Source organism: Xyrauchen texanus, chromosome 34, assembly GCF_025860055.1.
Source record: "Xyrauchen texanus isolate HMW12.3.18 chromosome 34, RBS_HiC_50CHRs, whole genome shotgun sequence".
Lineage (NCBI taxonomy): Eukaryota > Metazoa > Chordata > Actinopteri > Cypriniformes > Catostomidae > Xyrauchen > Xyrauchen texanus.
Genome location: NC_068309.1, coordinates 6383199 through 6406407, shown reverse-complemented (window position 1 = coordinate 6406407; position 23209 = coordinate 6383199). Strand labels below are relative to the sequence as shown.

Sequence of the window (23209 nt, the reverse complement as noted above, 5' to 3'; positions counted from 1 at the left end):
TTGTGGTTATCAATATTATGCCACAAATGCATATTGAGCTTAACTAGTATTGCACTCTGAATATTCCTTTAATCCCTAAAACACAATGTTTGGTATTTTCTATGCTTGTCTCATGGAACATCTATCTGCAGGTTTATGGGCCTGAGATCATATAGGATAGTAGATAATGCTAATTATTTGCAGTGTAAAATATCTTCAGGATTGATCGACACAAACAAAGCTCATTTTCAAGCATCACACCATCAGAATCAGTTTTAATAATTGCTTTAATTTGCCCATGGCCTCATAGTGCTACAGGGTGATTCCCTTTAACAGAACAACGATCAACTGTTAATCTCATTATTACCTGTAGCATCAGACAGAGTAGCATCCAGAAGAGAAAAGTGACAATAAATACAACGCAACAGGTTCATAATAAAATAAAAAACATCATAAAGAGTGGTGCATCTGAAAGAAATTTCACCTTGTGCTAAATATCCGTCTTGCTGAAATATATTTCTCAAAAACGTACAGGCAATTTGATACAATCACAATCAAGGAAGACATCATTGATCGGAGATTATGATGATGATGATGATGTGCTAAAACTGATTGTCTATTTACAAACACTGACTTGTGTTTCTATATTCAAGTTTTAACAACTGTGGATCATTCAAAACTGATGATTGTCCAAAAATTACCAAATACGTCAATACGTATATGCAACTGTATATGCTTTAATTTCAAAATAAACTACGGTACACCAAATTTGCTGACTGAAGAATCTTTCAGTGTTGAATATGAGTAAAAATGATCTGTCTTAATGGCAGCATTCATGTTCATATTATTCTTATTGCTGTCACTTGATGCAGCCGTGTTCCACATTAAATATCTTATTGAGTCCTTACATTGAGGAATAACACCTCTCAAAGTTTCATCTCAGTATAAAAGACTTCTCTATCTACATCATTACTTCTTTTTAAGAAATGTACAATAAAATCATCATAATCAATAACTGCTTCATATTAATTACACTGAAGGAAATCACATTGAAAGTGTCCACCCTGTTATGGATAGTCATTTACGTATGAACGAAGACACAGATCTTGAAAAAGAGCTTTTCTGAGACAGAATGTTATAGAGGCATCCTACAGGGCGGCCACTCTTCCCGTAAAATCAACATCGCACCAATTTTCAAATCAGCGCCGGTATCCGTAACATTCTGCAAGTGCTTCATTCAATCACAGAGCGCCTGGCAACTACAGTCGATTAGAGGTAGAACTTATAGGATAATATTCATATTGAGTGTTTACTCAAGTGTCTTTTTAAGCACAGAAAAAACTTTTTTTTATTAAAACTATAGTTTCCCTTATTGAGATAAAAAGTTATGCCCACCATTGGTTTAAATATGCTTCTTAAACACTGTAGATTTGAGTTTTCTGAAAAATACAAAAAGGTATTAAAGAAAACAGAGATATTTGTGCTCATTTGAATGGAGTGCAGTAATTTGGCCAAACTCAGACCACTTAAATCACTTTATACAATTGGATTCTATGTAATTAAGACTGATTATGATATCATTCTGATGTTTTCTTTTTTATAAAAAATATTACGATTATAGAAGGATTATCCATCATTTATTGGAACTAAAAATTGGATTCGCATTTTCTGGACCCACAAACCGAAAACTACAACTAAAGCAAAAATACGTTTTTCTAAATACTAGAAATACTACCTACAAATCAAGAGGATATTTTGAGGAGTAAAAAAACGCAATAAAAATAAAAACTCTTTGGTAGCGTTTGTGCTTATGCAACAATTGGTTTGTGTTGAAATGCCATTTTTTTTTTTATATAAAGGAAAAAACACGTTCGTTTTCCAGCGAAATTTTGTAAATGTTTTTGGTTGTTTTTGAGTATCTGTTTAGCTGAATAACTTGAGTCTAAACAATCCTTCTCTGCGCCTGAAAGTGGCAGTTTCAAAGGGTTTTCAGGAGGTCATTGGGTCATTTTGAGTGTTTACAGGGATGTTTCTGAGGCTGGTGTTTTCCAGAAGAATTTGTTGTGATCTGGGGCCAGATCGATTCTAATCTGAGGCACCATCTTCTTAAAGGGGTTTATATCCTGACTAGGAGAAAGGGAGAGAAAGAGCTGTTAGACGCTAACATACATATATAAGCATGGGCATTAATTATTTATGATGGAATCTGATGAATATTGGTTTAAGATGTATGAATGAACTGAGTTTAAAGGCACCAGCATATAGTGATCTGGATGTTGGTTCCCATGCTGGTATGCTTGTTAGTCACCACGAAGCTGCTTAAGGGGGTAGTTCAACCAAAAATGTAAATTCTCTCATCAAACGAAGATTCAATGCAAGTGAACGGTGGCCAGACCTTTGAAGCTCCAAAAAGCACATAAATGAGGCATAAAAGTAATCCAATCGACTCCAGTGGTTTAATCCATGTCTTCTGTAGACATCTGATAAGTGTGGGTGAGAAACAAATCAATATTCAAGTCCTTTTTTACTATACCAATCATATCGCTTCTGAAGATATGGATAATACCCTTTAAGCTCGTCTTCGGAAATGATGTAGCATCATGGAACGCTAAATCGGATTGGGTTCAGATCAGGGCAAAAATGAATCAATGTTTGGGCAGAGAGACATGTTTGTACTGACTGTTACATATCTCCACCAGTAGATGGCGCCAAGTACATGACAGACTCAATGATGACTCAGATGGCACAGAATTAAACACATTCTGTGAAATCTCATTACTAAAATCATGTCTGCATGTTACGCACACCTGTAGTCATTGTTGTGTTTGCATGTGTTAATAGTTCTTATGCACAATTATTATGTTTTATTTGTTTGGAGAGGCTTTTGTGCACTTTGAGATGTTTTTAGACACAACAGGATACATTCTTTTTGCAATGCAATAACTTTTGATTGCTTTGTCATATCAACACAAAATTGTACTCAGTTAAAGTTGACATGATTGGGAACAAAACAAAAGCAGTTTTTCGAAGCTAACTTATTTACACCCAGATATATATATAATGTCAAATCAGAAAAATAAGGGGGACATTTTTTTGTGTGATTTTTCAGCAGTTTCTTAGGCCGAGAATCTCAGAATTGATCATAATCTATACCATTAAAAAATTGAAAACATTTGAGCCTATGGGTATACCGCTAAAACAGGAAATCTTTAAATCACAGGAGTTTTATGATTACTTTTATTCTGCCTTTATGTGCCTTCTAGAGCTTCAAAGTTTTGGACCCTGTTGACTTGCATTGTATTGACCAACAGAGATGAGCTGAGATATTCTTCTAGAAATCTTCGTTTGTGTTCTGCAGAAGAAAGAAAATCATACACATCTGGGATGGCATGAGGGTGAGTAAATTATGAGAGAATTTTCATTTTTGGGTGAACTATCCCTTTAAACTTCACCAGCACTAACCAGCAATGTGGACAACCAAGCTATACATTGTCCTTTAGAAAGACACACACAGATTTACCTTGACACAGTCTTGGAAGGAAAAAAGTGCTCTCCATCAGTAGGGAGTGAGGAAGGACATGGGCTTATTTCCTATAAGAAACAAACATACGCACAGTTAATAATACATACATACATACATACACAATGCTGATCATTAGATATTTGATACAAAGGTGTTATAAAGTGGCTGAAATAGAAAGGTTAGTTAGTGGTTAGAGGTTAAAGAAGTAGTAAAGAACAGGAATGCAAAAATGTTTTGTTATCTTTAGCAGATTACTGATCCACACACAGCCAGCAAACTAAGCACAATCATAACCACAAGATAAAGTGAGGGATACTCATGAAGGAGTGCATAAAGAGAAAGAGACATTATTACATTTGTTAGTATGAGGACAGAGTGACAGCCGTAACTCCAGCGTGAGGTTTGAGCGAAGCCCTGCGCGTTTACTTACTGTCTGAGGGTTTCTCCCTCAGCATTGGCTCCAGTTCCATGGTCTCCATGGAGATCTTTATGCTGGGAACATTCTCATTGGCTGGAAAATCCGACTGTAAACGCAGGGGGTTGGACATTCTTACCACTAAAGTTCTACAGCAATGCAAATATCTAAATTAAATCAACACATACACAACACACACTCACGTCATTCATTTCGCTGTCTATGCTTCCTTTCTTTTTCTTCTTCTTCTTCTCATCCTCCTTTTTCTTCTTGTCTTTCTCAGGCATGACGTCATCCAGGTAACTGAGATCGTGTTGAGAGAACATATAATCCATGGCTTTTCTCACTGCCACCAATGCAAGAATCTGGGAACACAGAAAGAGATATCTCAGAATGCAGCTATAGGGTTTATAAAGGTAATTCTTCAAATCTTGGCATTTTATAGAACAGAGAACAGTATTAGGGCTAGGAGCTAAATTTGAGAAAATGTGAAATATTTTTTGATTAAATTTGATGTACAAAATCTATTTAAAGCTATATAACATCCAGAAAGTGTGAAGGTGAAAGGTCACAACTGGTTCAACCCATAAGGGTTCACCCGTTAAGACAATGGAAGGAATTTTGTTTTATTTATTTCTCTCGAACAATGACATACAATCATATACCAATCATATCGCTTCTGAAGATATAGATTTAACCCTTCAACTCAGATGGGACCCTGTCATAGGAAATGATGAAGCATCATGGAAAGCTAAACCAATCGAATTGGTTCAAATTGGTACAAAAAGTCATCCATACTTGGGAAGAGAGAAATGTGATTGGTGCCAAGTACATGATACAGACTCAATGATGACACAAATGGCACAGAATTAAACTCATTCTGTGAAATCTCATTACTAAAATCATGTCTGCATGTTACGCACACCTATAGTCATTGTTGTGTTTGCATGTGTAATTAGTTCTTATGAACAATTCATATGTTTTATTTGTTTGGAGAGGCTTTTGGACACTTGGAGACGTTTTTGGACATTAAAATAAATTATATTTGTAATGCTATAACTTTTGATTGCTTTGTCATATCAACACAAAATTACTCAGTTACAAGTGACATGATTGGGAACAAAACAAAAGCACTTTTTCGGAGCTACCTTATTGACACCCAAATGTTTGGTTCCAGTACAAAAACTATGCAGTACTTATAACGTATGTTTAAACAAGTAATTATAGAGACACAATAAAGTTGTTGTAATCTATTATATTTCTTTTACAACTAAAAATTATTTTCTTAAAATCATTCCAGGGGACAGAAAAGTTACGCTACTCAAAACAGTGTTGGGTAATTTATAAAAATGTAATCCACTACAAATAACGAATTACTTATCTAAAATTGGAATCAGACTACTTTACTAATTAATTTATCTAAAATAATTTATTGTATTACTGGTTATTTTACTTTTAAGTTTCTATCACACATTTTTTATAGAAATGTTTGTTTTTCTGTAAAACAACGAATTCAAAATAATGTCTATATATATCGTCCATTGTCGCACACCCTTCAGCTGTCAGAGAAACGCAAACAGATGTACATATGAACATATAAATTCACATTTGAAATGTATTATACATAAATATTACTTTAGAAATATGTGTAAACCAAGTAATGTGCTTGCTTACACTTGCCTTGCATCACACTAACTAAAAAGTAATACAATTACAGTAGCTAAATACTTTGTAATCAGATTACCCCCAACACTGTTGAAGAATCAACCTTATATGTGTTGTGTGTGTCAGTGTGTTCACTAGGAAAATACTCACCATCACAGGAAATACGATGGCTGCTACTGTCGACTTCAGCACCCATAACAGAGCTAGACAGAGCACCTGTGCACACAACATACAAGCATGCTGTCATTAAACATACACTGTACAGGTCTAAAGCTTAGATTTGAGCACAGTATCAGGCTAAATGTATAATCACACACACCTGTATGAAGGTGAAGAGGTGAACACGTCTGAGCGGTACGTGTCTCAGGTAGATCAGATCTGGCTGATGTTTTGCTGGCATCAGCAACAGCTGCAAACGATCCATAAACTACATACATAAAAAAATGCATGCATAGTTTATTCATATGTTATTAAGCATTATAGTTTATACACAGGCGGACATCATATTGTAATCATACACAATACGAGAGCAAGAAGGCAGTCCAAGGGGGCACAGAGGGCAGGCAGGAAGTCCAAGGGGGCACAAAGGGCAGACCGGCAGACCGGCAGACCAAGGGGGGTACAGAGGGGACTGGGTCAGGGGGCCTGGGAGGTGGCCACAGGACAGGGACCGGTTCAGGGGGCCTGGGAGCTGGCCACAGGGCAAGGGCAGGTTCAGGAGGCCTGGGAGCTGGCCACAGGGCAAGGGCAGGCTCAGGCGGCCTGGGAGCTGGCCACAGGGCAAGGATAGGTTCAGGAGGCCTGGGAGCTGGCCACAGGGCAATTACAGGTTTGGGGGGCCTGGGAGGCAGTCGAAGGACCGGGGCCGGTCCTGGGGGCCAGGAAGTTGACCACGGGATGTGGATTGGCTTGGGGGACCTGGGAGGTGGCCGCAGGATAGGGACTGGTCCGGGGGGCGGAGCCGTAGAAGGCGTAGCCGGGGGAGGCCTTGGAGCCGTGGGGGGCGGAGAAGCCATAGGAGGCGGAGCTGAGGGAAGCCCTGGAGGCTCAGGAGGCGGAGATGAAGGAGGTTCTGGAGGTTCAGAAGGCGGAGCTGAGGGAGGCTCTGGAGGCTCAAGAGGCGGAGCTGAGGGAGGCTCTGGAGGCTCAAGAGGCGGAGCTGAGGGAGGCTCTGGAGGCTCAGGGGGCTGCAGAGCAGGGGGGGCTCGGGAGGCGGAGACCTGGAAGGCTCTGGCGGCGGAGCCGCAGGAGGCTCTAGAGGCGGAGACCTGGAAGGCTCTGGCGGCGGAGCTGATGGAGGTGGTGCCGTAGGACGTTCTAGAGGCAGAGCGGGGGGGGGCTCGGGAGGTGGAGGCCTGGAAGGCTCTGGAGGTGGAGCCGAGGGAGGCTCAGGAGACGGAACTGAGGAAGTCTCAGGAGGGGGAGCCGAGGAAGTCTCAGGAGGGCGGAGACCTGGAAGGCTCTGGAGGCGGCGCCGAGGGAGGCTCGGGAGGCTCTGGAGGCGGAGCCGTAGGAGGCTCGGGAGGCGGAGCCCAGGAAGGCTCTGGAGGTGGAGCCGAGTGAGGCTCAGGAGACGGAACTGAGGAAGGCTCAGGAGGGGGAGCCGAGGAAGTCTCAGGAGGCGGAGCCAAGGAAGGGGGCACCGTAGGAGGCTTTAGGGGCGGAGACCTGGAAGACTCTGGAGGCAGAGCCGAGGGAGGCTCGGGAGGCTCTGGAGGCGGAGCCGTAGGAGGCTCGGGAGGCAGAGCCCAGGAAGGCTCGAGAGACTTGAGGGCCGGAGCCCTGGGAGGCTCGAGAGGCTTAAGAGGCAGAGCCCTGGGAGGCTTGAGAGACTCGAGAGGCGGAGCCCTGGGAGGCTCGAGAGGCGGAGCCCTGGGAGGCTCGAGGCGGAGCCCTGGGAGGCTCGAGAGGCTTGAGGGGGGGAGCCCTGGAAGACTCGAGAGGCTTGAGGGGCGGAGCCCTGGAAGACTCGAGAGACTCGAGAGGCAGAGCCCTGGGAGGCTCGAGAGGTGGAGCTCTGGAAATCTCGGAAGGCGGAGCTCTGGAAAGCTCAGAAGGCGGAGCTCTGGAACGCTCGGAAGGCGGAGCTCTGGAAAGCTCGGAAGGCGGAGCTCTGGAAGACTCGGGGGACTTGAGAGGCGCTGGCTCTAGGACGGGCACGACCACTGGCGCTGGCTCTTGGACGGTCATGGCTACTGGCGCTGGCTCAGGGACGGTCGAGGCTACAGGCGCTGGCTCAGGGACGGTCGAGGCTACAGGCGCTGGCTCAGGGACGGTCGAGGCTACAGGCGCTGGCTCAGGGACGGTCGAGGCTACAAGCGCTGGCTCAGGGACAGCTGAGGCGACAGGTGCTGGCTCACTGACATCAGGGCTAATGGCTCTGGCTGGTTGACCGGGGCTGACGAGGGCTCAGGCTCGCTGACCGTGGCTGACGAGGGCTCAGGCTCGCTGACCGTGGCTGACGAGGGCTCAGGCTCGCTGACCGTGGCTGACGAGGGCGCAGGCTCGCTCACCATGGCTGACATGGGCGCAGGCTCGCTTACAGTGACAGGCGTGGGCGCAGGCTTGCAGACCGGGGCAGGCGTGGGCACTGGCTCGCAGACCGGGGCAGGCGTGGGCCGGAAGGCAGAAGCCTGTCTACTCTTCCTCCTCTTTCGGCCGGACGAGGCTGAGCACGCCGGCTTGAGGATCGCGGCTGCGGGGCACACCGGCTCTGAAGCGGACGAGGTTAGCAACGTGTAGGTCAGGACGGGCGTGGAGAGACGAATCGTGGCGGACAGGGGGAGTATCTTCGTGGGAGGAGCAGTAGGGTCATCCTCCAGAACGTCCACAGTGAGCGGCGATCCGCTGACTCGCAGGGTCTCCTCCACGAAATCGAGGAGTGTCCAGCAACGATTCGCCGGCGGCAACCGTTCCCTCAGAGACTCGTGCAAGTTACCCCGGAAGAATGCCACCAGGGCGTGGTCGGGGAAGTCAGAGATGTGTGCCAGCTCCAGAAAATCTTGGACGTTGTCCTCCAAAGGGCAGTGCCCCTGCTCGAGGCCAAGGAGCCGGTAATTCGCCGAAAAGGCTGCTAGATCCATGTGTGGTCAATCGTTCTGTTAAGAATGGAGGCAGCGAAGGCAGACGAGGAGAGTGGATCTAAATGCAACTTACTTTATTAACGAATAAACACAAAAGAAACAACCACAATGGGAAAACAGGAAACTAAACACGATGAAATAAAACTGAGAACTCGGGCAGGGAACACATACCAGGCATGACAACATTCAACGATTGACAAAGGGGAGTGAAAACAACCGGGTTAAAATACATGGACATGGGAAAAAGGGAGCCAATGAACAAACAGAACTCAAACAAGATGACAAGGTGATAAACAGAAACCAATGGGAAACTAACGAGGGCAGGTGAAAACAATGAACAGCGAACACGAGGGCTAACAAGAAGACTATGGAGCTACAAGGGTGACAAAAGTGAAATCTAAGGAACTACAAAAGTGACAAAAATGACAAACAAAGGGCAACAGTGAGACTAGACAAGGTATACATAACAGTTACAGTATATAGCTAGATTTGTATATTTCTGGTGGGAGGCCACTAGGGCAATGCTATGTTGTTGCTAAGATGTTCTGGCTGTTTTTCGATGCCATTGCAATGGTGGTTTGTGTGGTTGTTTGGGTGTTCTGGGTCAAAAGAGCTCCCCCATATCTAGGGACATCTAGAATACATTTAAATCATTTTTTTCACCCGTTTTATCCCCAGCCAGTTGGGGAAAAAAATGCAAATGCGATTTCTTATACAGTAAATAGTGCGCTCCGTGCATGCAAAGTTTAAAAGTTAGGATACATTAGGTTTTATTTAAACCCCTTACCCTAAGTATGAGTAATAGAGCGCATCAGTATCCATCTTGGGAAGTATTTTTCCCATTAATTGTTTCCATAGAGTTCATAAAATCCTTCATAAAGCTGAACCACTTTGTTCCAACTTTTAAGAAGATTTATTTAGACATATTTGAATATCAGACAAAAAAAAAAAAAAATCAAAAGGTACAAGACTGTTCATCTTTAATGAGGGAATGAACTACAATCTAATGATGCTGTATAGACAAATATATGAGTAGTTTCTCAGTGTAGTGTCATTCGAGAGGGCGGTTGCTGCAGAGCTCTTTTCGTGCACTTTGTTTGCTGTGATTCTCTGATTGGTGGATCTTTCCTCAACAGGATTGTGGTAATTTTTTGAATTAAGTTAAAATAATGCAGATTGATGGCTTCATCGGAAGCATATGTCATCGATTAACAACCTCAGAGCTCGCGGTAGGTCTGTCTTTAAAGGTTAAGTTAGCGTTAATAATCTATTTCCCAATGGAACATTTTTGGGGTTTTTTTCACTTCAAAAACCAGGCTGTTGTGCTCTAGAGTAATAGTAATGCCTTAGAAAACAACAATAATTAAATGCAAGACATTCTTTCCTGAAATGCACTCATTTTAAAAAAGCTATTAGATGCATTACACTGTGAAAATCCTAACCTAAACCTGACTTATCCTGACTTTCACTGTGATTCGAAACCCAGATCGAGTTCTGGAATCTTCCAGGTTCCCAGGCTCCAGTGCAAATCCGGTTTTCAGCTGAATTACAGTCTTTTTTTGACAATGGGTAATATGACACTCCTAGAGCCACATGAACTCACCTGCACACCACTGAGAGAGGCCACACCCATGTAGAGGAACACGCCGTACAACACAGGCATAGGAATGAACTGTGGAGATCAAAGAAAACACACAGCATTATAAGATTATTAGAGTTTGATTTTAGACAATTGTGCTCTATTGTGAGTCACAGAATCAAAAGGTTAGAGGAAGATAAAAGTCACCAAACACACCCTACATCCCAAACTCCTCAACACAATATATTCCAAAGGAGGAGATTAAAATCTGCAGACTCATAATGAGAAAGTCTTCCAAGAAATCACTTTGATCAAATGCAAGCAGACAGAAATGTATGTATTATTATCTCACATCCTGGTGCAAGTATTTTTCCACTTGGAGGTCAGTATTCTCAGAGTAAATGTCCAGCAGGGGACAGTATCAACACTTAACAAAAAGTACCATGTTATTATGTTTTTTTATACAGTATATATGTGATGACATGGTAATATCATGTAATTTGGGCATGTACCATGGTAACATCATTGCATTCTTTGAAGTACCTTGGAGTAACAAATAAAAACCATGCTATGAGTATGATCATTATTCATTGCGCATATATTATGCATATATACTGTATACAAAGAAACATGATATTAACATCTGATACCATTACAGTACTTTTTTGTAAGGGAGCTCTGAGTTCAGGTACATTACTTTACAATGAAGCATAAGGAAGGCCACTTTCAAGTGCGATCAAAGTCATGAAAATATAATTCAGACTTCTATACAGCATATTCTAAATAAGATAGGACTATCCTTTCAACAAAGTACTGCGGCAGTACCACGGTATCAGATGATACTATACTTTCAGTGTTGGGTAAATTACGTAAGTAATCCATGACAAATGACTAATTACTCCACTAAAAAATGCAACCAGATTACTTTGCTGATTACTGCATCTAAAAAGTAATCACATTACTAATCATTTTACTTTTAAGTTACTTTCTAAAGTTACTTTTTGTACTTTTATGTATTATACATATTACTATAGCGCAAATAATACATAAAACATATTGTTTTATTGAAAGTCAGTAACTGTAATGTGATTACAAGAGTTTAGGTAAGGTAATGCGTTATATTGCTTTTTGATTACAGTAACTAATGACACTTTAATTGGATAAACCCAACACTGGGTACTTTATATTTGTATTTACATAGTACCCCAAGGCAGCAATCAGATGTAGCTGCAGCCCAGAGCTCTCCAAAAGAGGGCGGGCTAACTCGAGAAGGGGCGGAGTTACTTCAGAATGGGGTTGGGCCAACTTCAAAAGGGGGCAACACTTCCACACGTGTTTAGGGTTAGGGGCTCAGTATATGTTTTCACGAGGGTTGGAGCTCCTGACACTTTTTGGAGCTTGGCCTGCAGCTATATCCTTCTCCAAGGCAGGGCTGATAGATGCAATTTTTGAGGGGGCATTTTGATCTTTCGGGTGGGCATGTGGTTATCTCTTCATCGAACTGCGAAGGGGCTGCAGACGTTTTTTTTTTTTAGACCTTTTAGAATTCAAACTCAGATTTTCAGAACGTTCCAGTCTAGACAAGAGGAAAAGATATTTAAGATTTACTGTTTATTTCGTTCACTCCAAAACAGGAAATAGAATTACTCAATATTCTGTCCTGTTCTCTGTTCTATTTGAACACTGAGGTGGAATGAACAGTGTATGTGGAACACTGAGTTGAGAAAGAGAGAACTGATACAGTTTTAAAATATAAAGTCCGAACCTTCAGAACGGGGGCCATGAAGACCGACATCCCTGTGAGAATGAAGACAAATATTCCTGTGACTCTCTGCTCCCTAAAGAGGAAACAAAAAACAATTATAAGACATTTCAGTTTGTTAATTGCTTGAGTTTTATTTTGACACATTGCACTGAGGAGGTCCACCCACATGGAAATCTTGTTGGTCTAAAATCCTGCTTCAAATCGATGTATATTCAACACAAAATATGTTCTTATTGGCTGTGATGTTGTGAAACTTGACGCATCACACCTCGACAGAACATGGCATAAAATGTTTCTGCACCAATTAAATATAATTTAAATAATAATAGCTAGGAGTAATCATGCAATAACTGAAGTTTAGCTCAAGATTACATTTCATTTGGACTTTTCCCTGACCAGTCTAATATAAGCTGGTTTGCTAGAGTTCAGCTGAGTTATCTGGTGGGCCAGTTGACGAATGCCAAAAAAAAACTTCTAAAACCAGTAAACCAGTCCAGACTGACCAGTCTGGGAGACCAGCTGAAACCAGCTCTGGCTTTGTTTTTTTTCAGGATCCAGTATTCTCTCACCTGACTCCCAGGAATTTCGGCTGGTCTCCAGGTGCTGATGTCTCGGTTTCCATCTTGAGTGAGTCTAAGTGGGCAATGGAGATGACAGTTGCCGCCACGTACCAGGGCAGCCCCAAGAACGAGCAAATGACAATGAGAACCGAGACCCAGAACAGGTCAAGGTGGTACCCGGCTCCCTTCTGCACTCAGGGTGAAAAAATAATGCAAGTTAAACAATCAGGTCTCTGTATTAAATCACAACCTAATTCCTGTCTCTGAAATAACAATAATAGGCACACAGCAGGTAGTTCCACGTGCATCGGTTGTAACCCCATGCCATTAATCCCTGATAAAATTCCACAACAGTCTAAGGAATTTGGGTAATATTTTAACATCATCAACTCATACCTTCAACTTGTGCTCCTTGCGGTTGACGATGACGGCCGTGATCTGCTGGTCCATGAAGATGAGGATGGTGACCAGGAGAGCAGGTAAGCTGGCAGCCAGGTAAACCCACCAGGGGTTTCCTCCGAATGGTGGAATAAACCAACCACGGTTTGGATTCGTCGGCTATGAGCGAACGGTGAAGACACAATACCATAAATGTAGAAACTGAGGGTTGTACACTGATATTGCTGCTGCAGATTTGATACAAATTCAATATTTTGACCTATATATGTATATATATGTATATACACGTATATATGTGTGTATAAATATACTATAAAGTGGCCAAACAGGAAATAATTGTTTTATTTGTGACCTGCTCCATCATTTTAAGTCACTTTGTGGCAGAGACACATTTTGAGTTCTGTGCACTTAAGTAAATAGGAAAGCATGTAAGTGATTATATTACCCAATGTTTTATATTTTGACAATATTTACTTTAGAGTAGAAACATAATTATATTGTTAGAAAGCTTAGAATTTACCCTGTACTATAGTGCATACAAGTCTAAATGTCTTTCTTGACTAAAGTCACTCAAAAGCTGGTCATATTTATAAATTCAAATATATACAGTACTTTTGTAAATCTGAATATATAGTTGAAAATCTGAATATCTATCTATCTGTCTATCTGTCTATCTATCTATCTATCTATCTATCTATCTATCTATCTATCTATCTATCTATCTATCTATCTATCTATCTGTCTACCCTTCTATCTGTCTGTCTGTCTGTCTCTCTATCTATCTGTCTGTCTACCCTTCTATCTATCTGTCTGTCTGTCTCTCTATCTATCTATATATCTACCCTTCTATCTGTCTGTCTGTCTGTCTGTCTCTCTATCTATCTATATATCTACCCTTCTATCTATCTGTCTGTCTGTCTCTCTATCTATCTATATATCTACCCTTCTATCTGTCTGTCTGTCTCTCTATCTATCTACCCTTCTATCTATCTGTCTGTCTACCCTTCTATCTATCTATCTGTCTGTCTGTCTCTCTATCTATCTATATATCTACCCTTCTATCTATCTGTCTGTCTACCCTTCTATCTATCTATCTATCTATGTATCTGTCTGTCTACCCTTCTATCTATCTGTCTGTCTGTCTACCCTTCTATCTATCTATCTATCTATCTATCTATCTATCTATCTATCTATCTATCTATCTGTCTGTCTGTCTGTCTATCTATCTATCTGTGTATCTATCTATCTATCTATCTATCTATCTATCTATCTATCTATCTATCTGTCTACCCTTCTATCTATCTGTCTGTCTGTCTACCCTTCTATCTATCTATCTATCTATCTATCTATCTATCTATATATCTGTGTATCTATCTATCTACCCTTCTATCTATCTATCTATCTATCTATCTATCTATCTATCTATCTATCTATCTATCTATCTATCTGTCTATCGTTGTAAATATGAAAATATATACATATTCAGAATAAACATTTCAAAATCAGAATATATAATTATAATATATATATTTAAGTATATATATATATATATATATATATATATATATATATATATATATATATATATATATATATATATATATATAAAATGTACATATATAATAGTACATATTATATATGTACATTTTACATTTCATAATATTAAGGTGAAGACATTTACTATTTTTTATGCATAAAAGACAAAATTTTGTGGGTGACCCTTTTTAGTCATTATAAATAAAATGCTTAAATATAACTATAGTCTTCATAAAGGTTCACAGTAGCTGTTCATCACTTTGACATTATAATGTCATTTCAAACAATATGAATCTTTTATGCATTATTTTAATTATTAAAGTTTGTTTGCATTCCTAATGAAGGTTATTGTAAAGTATTGTTACAAAGACAACAGTATTGATTTAGCTTGAGTCAATAAAGGTTTTCCTGCAATAATACAAGCAAAGACTTCTCAGAATAAAGACTGTCTGTTTGTGCATGTCTGCACATGTATCAGTGGTTTTAGGTGTCGTACTTCAATGAGTGGTTTTGAGGTATATTATTTACTATTAAACGATTACTGTAACATAGATGGGACTTCACAAAGAGCTAAATCCATTCACCACACAAAAACACACCTTGAATTCACTTGGCACTAGTAGTTTTGGTGTATCCACACCAACCAGGGCGTCCACCCCACAGAAGATCAAAATGGCTAGAACAATGGCGAAATCACTGATCATTTTGCGGACCTGCAAAAAATGTAAACATCCGTTTAGTTGTACTATCAACATGGACATAAACTTTAAGGTTTTAGGTTCAAATCCTATATAAATATACATTTTTATGTGCAATGTTTATGCAGTTAATTAAATAGTCCTGCAATGTAACAATTTTTGTTTTTAAAAGTAAAAAACTTTATTTTAGGTTAAATACATAAGAGAAAGTGCATATTTATATTCAAATTTGTCTTTATGGAGTTAGTTTAAGTAGTCCTGTGATGAGACAATTAAATGTTTACAAAAATTTGAAAAAGTAGGTTTTAAATTAAATAAAAAATTTAAATATGCTGAAAAACAAAATATAACAAACTTAAAAATATGCTGTTTTGGCATCAGATAAAAGTTGCTTGAATCGCTAGTTACCAATTAATCACAAAGACTATTTAGCCCAAGAAGGACCACTTGTATTACAAAGCAAAGCGCTGTGAAGATACTGCCTTGAATCCATTTTGGCATGCTCGCCATCAAATTCGTTGAAGTGCTATTCGAAAATGGTTTGGTCTATCAAAAAGGTTTTGTAAAATTTTTGATCACAGTGTCTCTAGATGATACACGACAAATTTCGTGCAAATCAGACATACGGTCTTGGAGGCGTTTGAAAAAGTATGTCTTGAATGAAATTCAAAATGGCGGACAGGAAGTATGGTAGACCATGGAAAATTGGCTTTCACCGTACTCGGTATATCCACTAAATCTATAGGGTGTGGTCACAAGACGATAGGTCAAATTAATCAAATGTTACAATAATTTTTGACCACAAAGTGGCCGTTGTAACCGTTTGCCAATGCGTTGTAACCGTCTGCCAATGCGTCTGTAAAATACAGCATTTTACAACCAAATTGAAAATGGGAAAATTTGGTATTGTTCAACTCGTCATGCCCCAAGGAATATTTCATGACCACTAGGTGGCGTTGTGCCGAAACTGCACAGGTATCCTCAAGTCATGATGGCTATGACATATACAAAGTTTCGTGCCAATACAGCTAAGCGCTGCGAAGATACTGCCTTGCTTCCATTTTGGCGTGCTCGCCATCAAATTCGTAGAAGTCCTATTCGAAAATGGTTTGGTCTATCAAAAAGATTTTGTAACATTTATGATCCCAGAGTCTCTAGACGATACACGATAAATTTCATGCAAATCAGACATACGGTCTTGGAGGAGTTAGAGAAAGTACGTTTTTCAGAAAATTCTAAATGTAGTTTCTTAATTAATATGATGTCATAATAACGCATGTCACATTGCTGCCAGTGCTTTGATGTGATGTCAATCACCAACATGAAAAAGCTAAAAATATCACAAAAATGGCAAAAATGACTAATGAAATAAATATTATAATTAGTGAACTATATGTTGAATTGTTTAATGCAATACTCAATATCAGAAATGAAATCAAAAACACATCACTGATCACTGAGCACTACAAATACCAGAATCGACTGTGAAAACCATAATCTCTAAATCTGTAATCTCTTATTAGAGGAGATTAATGAAGATTACAATTTTTAATGAGTTCAGATTGCTAATAAGCAACAACATTTTTGAAAGGATCAGCGATGACTATTTTCCATTCGAGCTGCCAAACCAATAGACCAGTTTCATTCAAAAGCAATGACTTCTAGATAGCAGCTTAAAGTGTGTGTGTGTGCAGGTTGTCAGGCTATCGTATTCCTGTGGGGAGGACATTTCTAAAAAGTTCCTCTTGAGGACAGTACAATCTGATTAACGTCTTCATTAACATGAGTTGATGGCGTGCTTGTACCATGGTTGGGAAAAATCTGCTGGTTTTGAACTTCTTCAAACACATGGAGCAGGCGTATGTGCCAAGAAACAGAATGAATGACATCAGTGTGATGTCAGGGACGTAGTCGCAGGCTGGACCAATCAGATGACCTCCCCATTCCAAACATTCAGAGCGCGTCAATGATGTCCAGGTCGAATTTAAATGGAGCTGTAAAGACACAAACAGAAGTATCACTGAATTGAATCACATTTCAATATGTTTTAAATCTCATACACATTGTGGTTGTGCAGTAACCATGCAATATCTGAGAAATATGCATTGTGGGTATTGTAAAATGATCAGTGAGATAAGCAACTAACTTCTGATCAGTGTTGGGAAAGCTACTTTGAAATAGCAGCTTGCCAAAGTATCATTCTGGGTTCATTACAAGTTAAACTCAACTGACAGTATTTGTGGCATGTTGACTTTCTCAAAACATTTATTTAGACTTGTCACTCCTTTTCTTTAAAAAACGGCACTTACAATGAAAGCCAATGGGGCCAATATGTAAACATTAAAATACTCACATCCAAGTTTTAAGAGAGACAGAGTGGACATACTAGGAGAGCAATGTAGAGTTTTGTGACGCACTGGAAAAACTTAGTTACGTTAGTAGTGTTGCTACTTTAAGTTAGTTACTCCCCAATACTGATATAACATTCAACATACTCAGACCATTTTACCTGTACACTGTTGTTCATCATGGCCTCTATTTTGTCCATGTATAGAGTTGAACTGTTACCTTTTCAAAGAAAAACACAAACTATGAGTGTTATTTTCTATTGAACCTAAATCGCTCTTTCAATATTACGTTAATTAAGTTCTCACCATCCGGTGGACTACAGTTGCATCCATACAGGGTAACAAGGTCCATTTCATATTTTTTATTGATTGGATGATGGTGAGCCAGTTTGAGCATTTTCTTAAAGGCATCATAGATGAAGATGAAGCTGATGAGCGCAGAAAACCCTTCTTCCGTAAACCGTGTGAAGTACTGCACCAGAAAACTGGCATCCGTCGCGACTAGGATCAGACACAAGAACCCGGACCAGAGGCCAATCCACAGCCGGAACTCCAGATAGTCGAAATCATTATCCCTGAATCAATCAAAATGGGTCATTAGAAACAAACAATCAATCAAAATGTTTGAGAACAGCACTCAACCAATGAGAGGATAAGCATAAAAGGACTAAATAAAATAAAAGCTCAAATGTGCTAATGCGCTACTTAATTAAATTAGCCAAAATATGCTAATACGCTACTTAATTAAATTAGCCAAAATGTGTAAATGCACTACTAAATTTAATTAGACTAAATGTGTTAATGCGCTACTAAATTAGCCAAAATGTGCTAATGCGCTACTAAATTTAATTAGCCAAAATGTATAAATGCACTATGTAATATGCACAAATGTAATAATGCACTACTAAATTAGCCAAAATGTGTTAATGCGCTACTAAATTTAATTAGCCAAAATGTATAAATGCACTATGTAATATGCACAAATGTAATAATGCACTACTAAATTAGCCAAAATGTGCTAATGCGCTACTTAATTAAATATAATGTGCTAATGCTTTATTAAATTAAATGTGCTAATGAGCTACTAAATTAAATAAAATTTGCTAATGCGAACGAAATGAGCAAAAATGTGCTAATGCGCTATTAACTGAAATAAAATGTGCTAATGCGAACTAAATGAGCAAAAAATGTGCTAATGCACTACTTAATTAAATTTAATGTAATAATGCGCTACTAAATTAGCCAAAATGTGCTAATTAATTACTAAATTAAATGTGCTAATGCGCTACTAAATGAGCCAAAATGTGCTAATGAGCTACAAAATTAAATAAAATGTGCTAATGCGAACTAAATGAGCAAAAATGTGCTAATGCGCTACTTAATTAAATAAAATGTGCTAATGAGCTACTAAATGAGACAAAATGTGCTAATGAGCTACTAAATTAAATAAAATGTGCTAATGAGCTACTAAATTAAATAAAATGTGCTAATGCACTACTAAATTAAAAATGTGCTAATGCGAACTAAATGAGCAAAATGTGCTAATGCGCTACTAAATTAAAAATGTGCTAATGCAAACTAAATGAGCAAAAATGTGCTAATGCGCTACTAAATTAAATAAAATGTGCTAATGCGCTACTAAATGAGCCAAAATGTGCTAATGAGCTACTAAATTAAATAAAATGTGCTAATGAGCTACTAAATTAAATAAAATGTGCTAATGCGAACTAAATGAGCAAAAATGTTCTAATGCACTACTAAATTAAAAATGTGCTAATGCTAACTAAATGAGCAAAAATGTGCTAATGCGAACTAAATGAGCAAAAATGTGCTAATGCCCTACTTAATTAAATCAAATGTGCTAATGCGCTACTAAATGAGCCAAAATGTGCTAATTAATTACTAAATTAAATTAAATGTGCTAATGCGCTACTAAATGAGCCAAAATGTGCTAATTAATTACTAAATTAAATTAAATGTACTAATGCGCTACTAAATGAGCCAAAATGTGATATTAAAAGTTATTTGATTGGACAGCTGAAAGATCATTTTATATAAATTTGACTAAAAATGCTAAATATAAGCTAGTGTTCAATTCTGAACACACCCAGAAAGGAATATTCTTAAATGGTCACATGATTTACATACTATAATCATTTGGTTCATTTCTGAAAAACTATTTTTCTTATGCTCCTTGTGTTACTGACTCAATCTAGAGGACTTATCTTAGTCGATTAAGAAGGCTCCAATGCTAATTATGTAAGCATGCTTCCTCTGACTCATCAAATATATAATTCTCGCCATATCTCTGTACTTATAGGACCTTGACTCAGCGTTCTAGATGGAAACACTCGACAAATCTCAACTAATACATTGAAGCAGACACACACACACATGAAATCCAACTCAATTATTCATAATGGAACATAAAGAAACCTGAAGCCTGAAAGAGAGAGAGAAAAACAGAGAAATGTTTTCACGCACACACAAACTTAAAGACACACACAGAGTCAGAGCAACTGGACCTTGGCGGAAACCGGAAAACAATAAGATGTACAGTACCTTGATTCCAGATAACTTGGAACATTTTGTTCCTCAAATTACACACAACTAAATTCCAAGGAATGTTGCTTGTTTTTTGCAACTAAAATCTTAATTTACAGTATCCTCAGGATGCAGGATGGTACCTTAAGAAATGTTCCAGATTCAATATAAATTAAGCTCAATCAACAGCATCAGTGCCATAATGTTTATAACCACAAAAATAATCTACAGCGCATTCGGAAAGCATTCACAGCGCTTCACTTTTTCCACATTTGTTATGTAACCTTAGCCTTATTCCAAAATTGATTACATTCATTATTTTCCTCAATTCTACAAAAAATACCCCATAATGACAATGTGAAAGAAGTTTGTTTGAAATCTTTACAAACTTATAAAATAAAAATAAAAATGAAAAAACAACAAAAATCACATGTACTTGAATATGACACCCACTTGCTAAAGTTAAACAGCAGCCGCTCAAAGACAAGCATAGGCCCGGTACTGCTCAGGATGGTAAGAGGTTGACCCGATAACAGACAGAACACAGCACCCGATAGCGCCGTCCCGACAAAACTCTCCAACACACCCTGCAGAGAGAGAAAGACAGAGACAGAGAATTACAAAAAGTGACTCTAGTGTAAAATAAAACTGAAGATTATGCATTTGCACGCTGGTATGAAAGATTTGTCAATGAAACAGAGAGTTCTTATCAGATTTGAGCCTCTATGTGATGTCATCAGATTTTTTTGACAGCACAATTTTGCCTGACAGTCAAATCTGAAACTGCTTATTCACACTAGTTTCTTTTTCTAAAGTAAACTACTCCCGTTTGTCTTCTCTGTTCTTTTTAGCGGTGCTTGTTAAGGATTTTGGCCTTTAAAGGAGGTACCTGAGACATATCTAGAGATATGCTAATAGAGATAGAGAGATATGCTAATAGAGAGCCCACAGCCGCCTTGGTTCCGGAAGTATTTTCCATACATTTTTCCCAAAGGGATTTCATAAAATACTTCAATAAAGAGTTCTACACCACGAACCAAACCAACCAGCTCTGAGGTGAATAAAATGTGACAAACTTTGATTTGAAGCAATAAAGTTTTTTAGATTAGGTACAATAGTATGTCAATGCTTAAATAAAAGGGGAATGAACTACAATCCCATGAAGCAATGCGAATGACGCAATTGAATAACAAACTGTGGAAAAATATAAATCTATTAATTAAAATTTGATTATTAAAATGTTGATAAGTTTAGTCTTTGTTCCATGAACATTTCCTGCTTGTCAAAACAGAGACTAATTAGCAGAGACAGGCTACTTCAATTAAAATGAATGAGAGAAACAGGAACGTCCAACAGCTGCCAACGGTCAACTGATGTAGATAAGGAAGTCCCACCTTACAGGTACAATAGCCAATCACCTTTTAGATACAGAAATCGCCTGTCAATCAACGTGAGAACGTGCATGCACATTAGCTATACAAGATGGTCAAATTGAGCTTATTAGCATAATCTGAGTTAAAGATGCATTATTTAATACACCAGTTGTGACGGAACGACACGCCCCTCCCGTCGATCATCGTCACCCGCGGTGACTTTTCCCATTTGGCGGCAAGTGATGGGGCTCACCTGAACCCAATGAAGAGCCTCATCACTGTTGCCTTTAAACACCGAGTGTGCCTCTCCTCGGGAGACCGGTCTCTACCTGCTGGTGCCTTCGCAGGTCAAGGAACAGAGCGGGGAGGGTCCAGTGCGAGTTAGATGCATCACCGGACCTGCACCCTGGAACTCCGGCGCGCGTTAGATGCAACGCCAAGGACTGGAACATGCGTCATGGCCGACGGGCCTGGATGCTGGGCCACTATTCCCCTCAAGTGCCGAGGCCCAGGGAAGCCGGGCCGCTCGAGTGAAGCCGCAGCCCCACGCAGCTCGGACCAAGGAGGGGAGTGCGTCGTGGCCGCTGGGCCCCTGTGTTCACTACTCTTCCTTCACATAGCCCTTTCCACCACAAAGGCACCAGATTCCCCATTGTTTTGGACATATTAAATGCCTCTCTGGGGCCTGACACCACACCCACTGTGTCCGTCTCTTGCTCACCCTGCTATACAGTGTTGTCATATTTTACTTCTTATTTCAAATATGTTCTTTTATCCTAATCTTGACCAACCGTTTTGGAGATTTCGGTCTTTCCCCATTCAAGTAGATAGGAGCTGCACTTTCATGACGCTTGCATACACAGAAGCCCAAACGTGTTCCAAAGATGGCCGCCGAGTGGACTGACTTAACTTCAAAAGTGACTTTGTTGAAAGGATCCAGAAATACGTTTGGACCGTTCAAATTCCTTTGTTTTTGTTTACATTCACGAAATGGTCTATTGAAACAATATATTAAAGTATATTGGGGAATATTCAGATGTTTACAAACGTAGAAGTAGTTTGAAAGTGTGTGGAGAGGAACTCGATTACATCATTCACAGTGCACAGGAGTGGGCGGTCACGGCAGAGCTCTTTTGGTGCACTTTATTGGTTGTGATTCTCTGATCGGTGGATCGTTCTGTACAGGAATCATGGGCAGTGTAGTTCTTGAGCACAAATTCTGCTATTAAATGCAATTTTTTTTTTTTTTATTCAGATGAAAAAACATGACCTGACGGCTTCAACAGAAGCATATACCATCGGTTAACAACCTGGGAGCTCACTGTATATCTGTCTCCAAGTTGTCGTTAAACATTGTGAAACCTTGTGAAACATTTTTACAGGGCGGAGTGCGGGGCCAGATTGTGATTCTACACACCCGGTCCCTTATCAGGCTAATCATAAAGGCGACTGCAGACGGTGGTGCGAGAGAGAGAGAGAGAGAGAGAGAGAGCGAGAGTGCGTGTTTACGGACAGCTGCCCCGTGTGTGTTTTTGTGTGTTAAATAAAAAGACACACACACAAACACACACGGGTCAGCTGCCCGTAAACGCACTCTCTCGCACCACCGTCAGCCTTTATCCCTCTCGGAGGCTATAGAAAAAAATATATATGGGTAATAAATACATTTTTACATCCAGAACCACACTGTTGAGCTCTATAAGCAACCAATCAGAACATCCAAATAATGCCTATTAACCACA

General features: G+C 39.6%; 1 protein-coding gene across 4 annotated transcripts in view; it reads right to left on the bottom strand.

Moving 5' to 3' along the window:
* Positions 1–234: 234 nt before the first annotated feature.
* LOC127627620 (electrogenic sodium bicarbonate cotransporter 1-like) overlaps positions 235–23209 on the bottom strand; it is an 81676-nt gene continuing 58701 nt past the window's right edge. For 2 of the 4 annotated variants that reach the window (XM_052104076.1, XM_052104078.1), the window contains 15 exons: positions 20548–20681; positions 17857–18125; positions 17712–17770; positions 17008–17196; positions 15104–15217; positions 12966–13127; positions 12579–12757; positions 12010–12082; positions 10269–10337; positions 5902–6009; positions 5733–5798; positions 4121–4282; positions 3933–4026; positions 3500–3570; positions 235–2106 (listed from right to left, as the gene is read on the bottom strand). In XM_052104076.1, the coding sequence (XP_051960036.1) occupies positions 3536–3570; positions 3933–4026; positions 4121–4282; positions 5733–5798; positions 5902–6009; positions 10269–10337; positions 12010–12082; positions 12579–12757; positions 12966–13127; positions 15104–15217; positions 17008–17196; positions 17712–17770; positions 17857–18125; positions 20548–20681 (1713 nt within the window). In that variant the 3' untranslated portion in view covers positions 235–2106; positions 3500–3535. Of the gene's footprint in view, positions 2107–3499; positions 3571–3932; positions 4027–4120; positions 4283–5732; positions 5799–5901; positions 6010–10268; positions 11821–12009; positions 12083–12578; positions 12758–12965; positions 13128–15103; positions 15218–17007; positions 17197–17711; positions 17771–17856; positions 18126–20547; positions 20682–23209 lie in introns of those variants that run through there. The other 2 variants (XM_052104077.1, XM_052104079.1) reach the window with 2 other exon arrangements.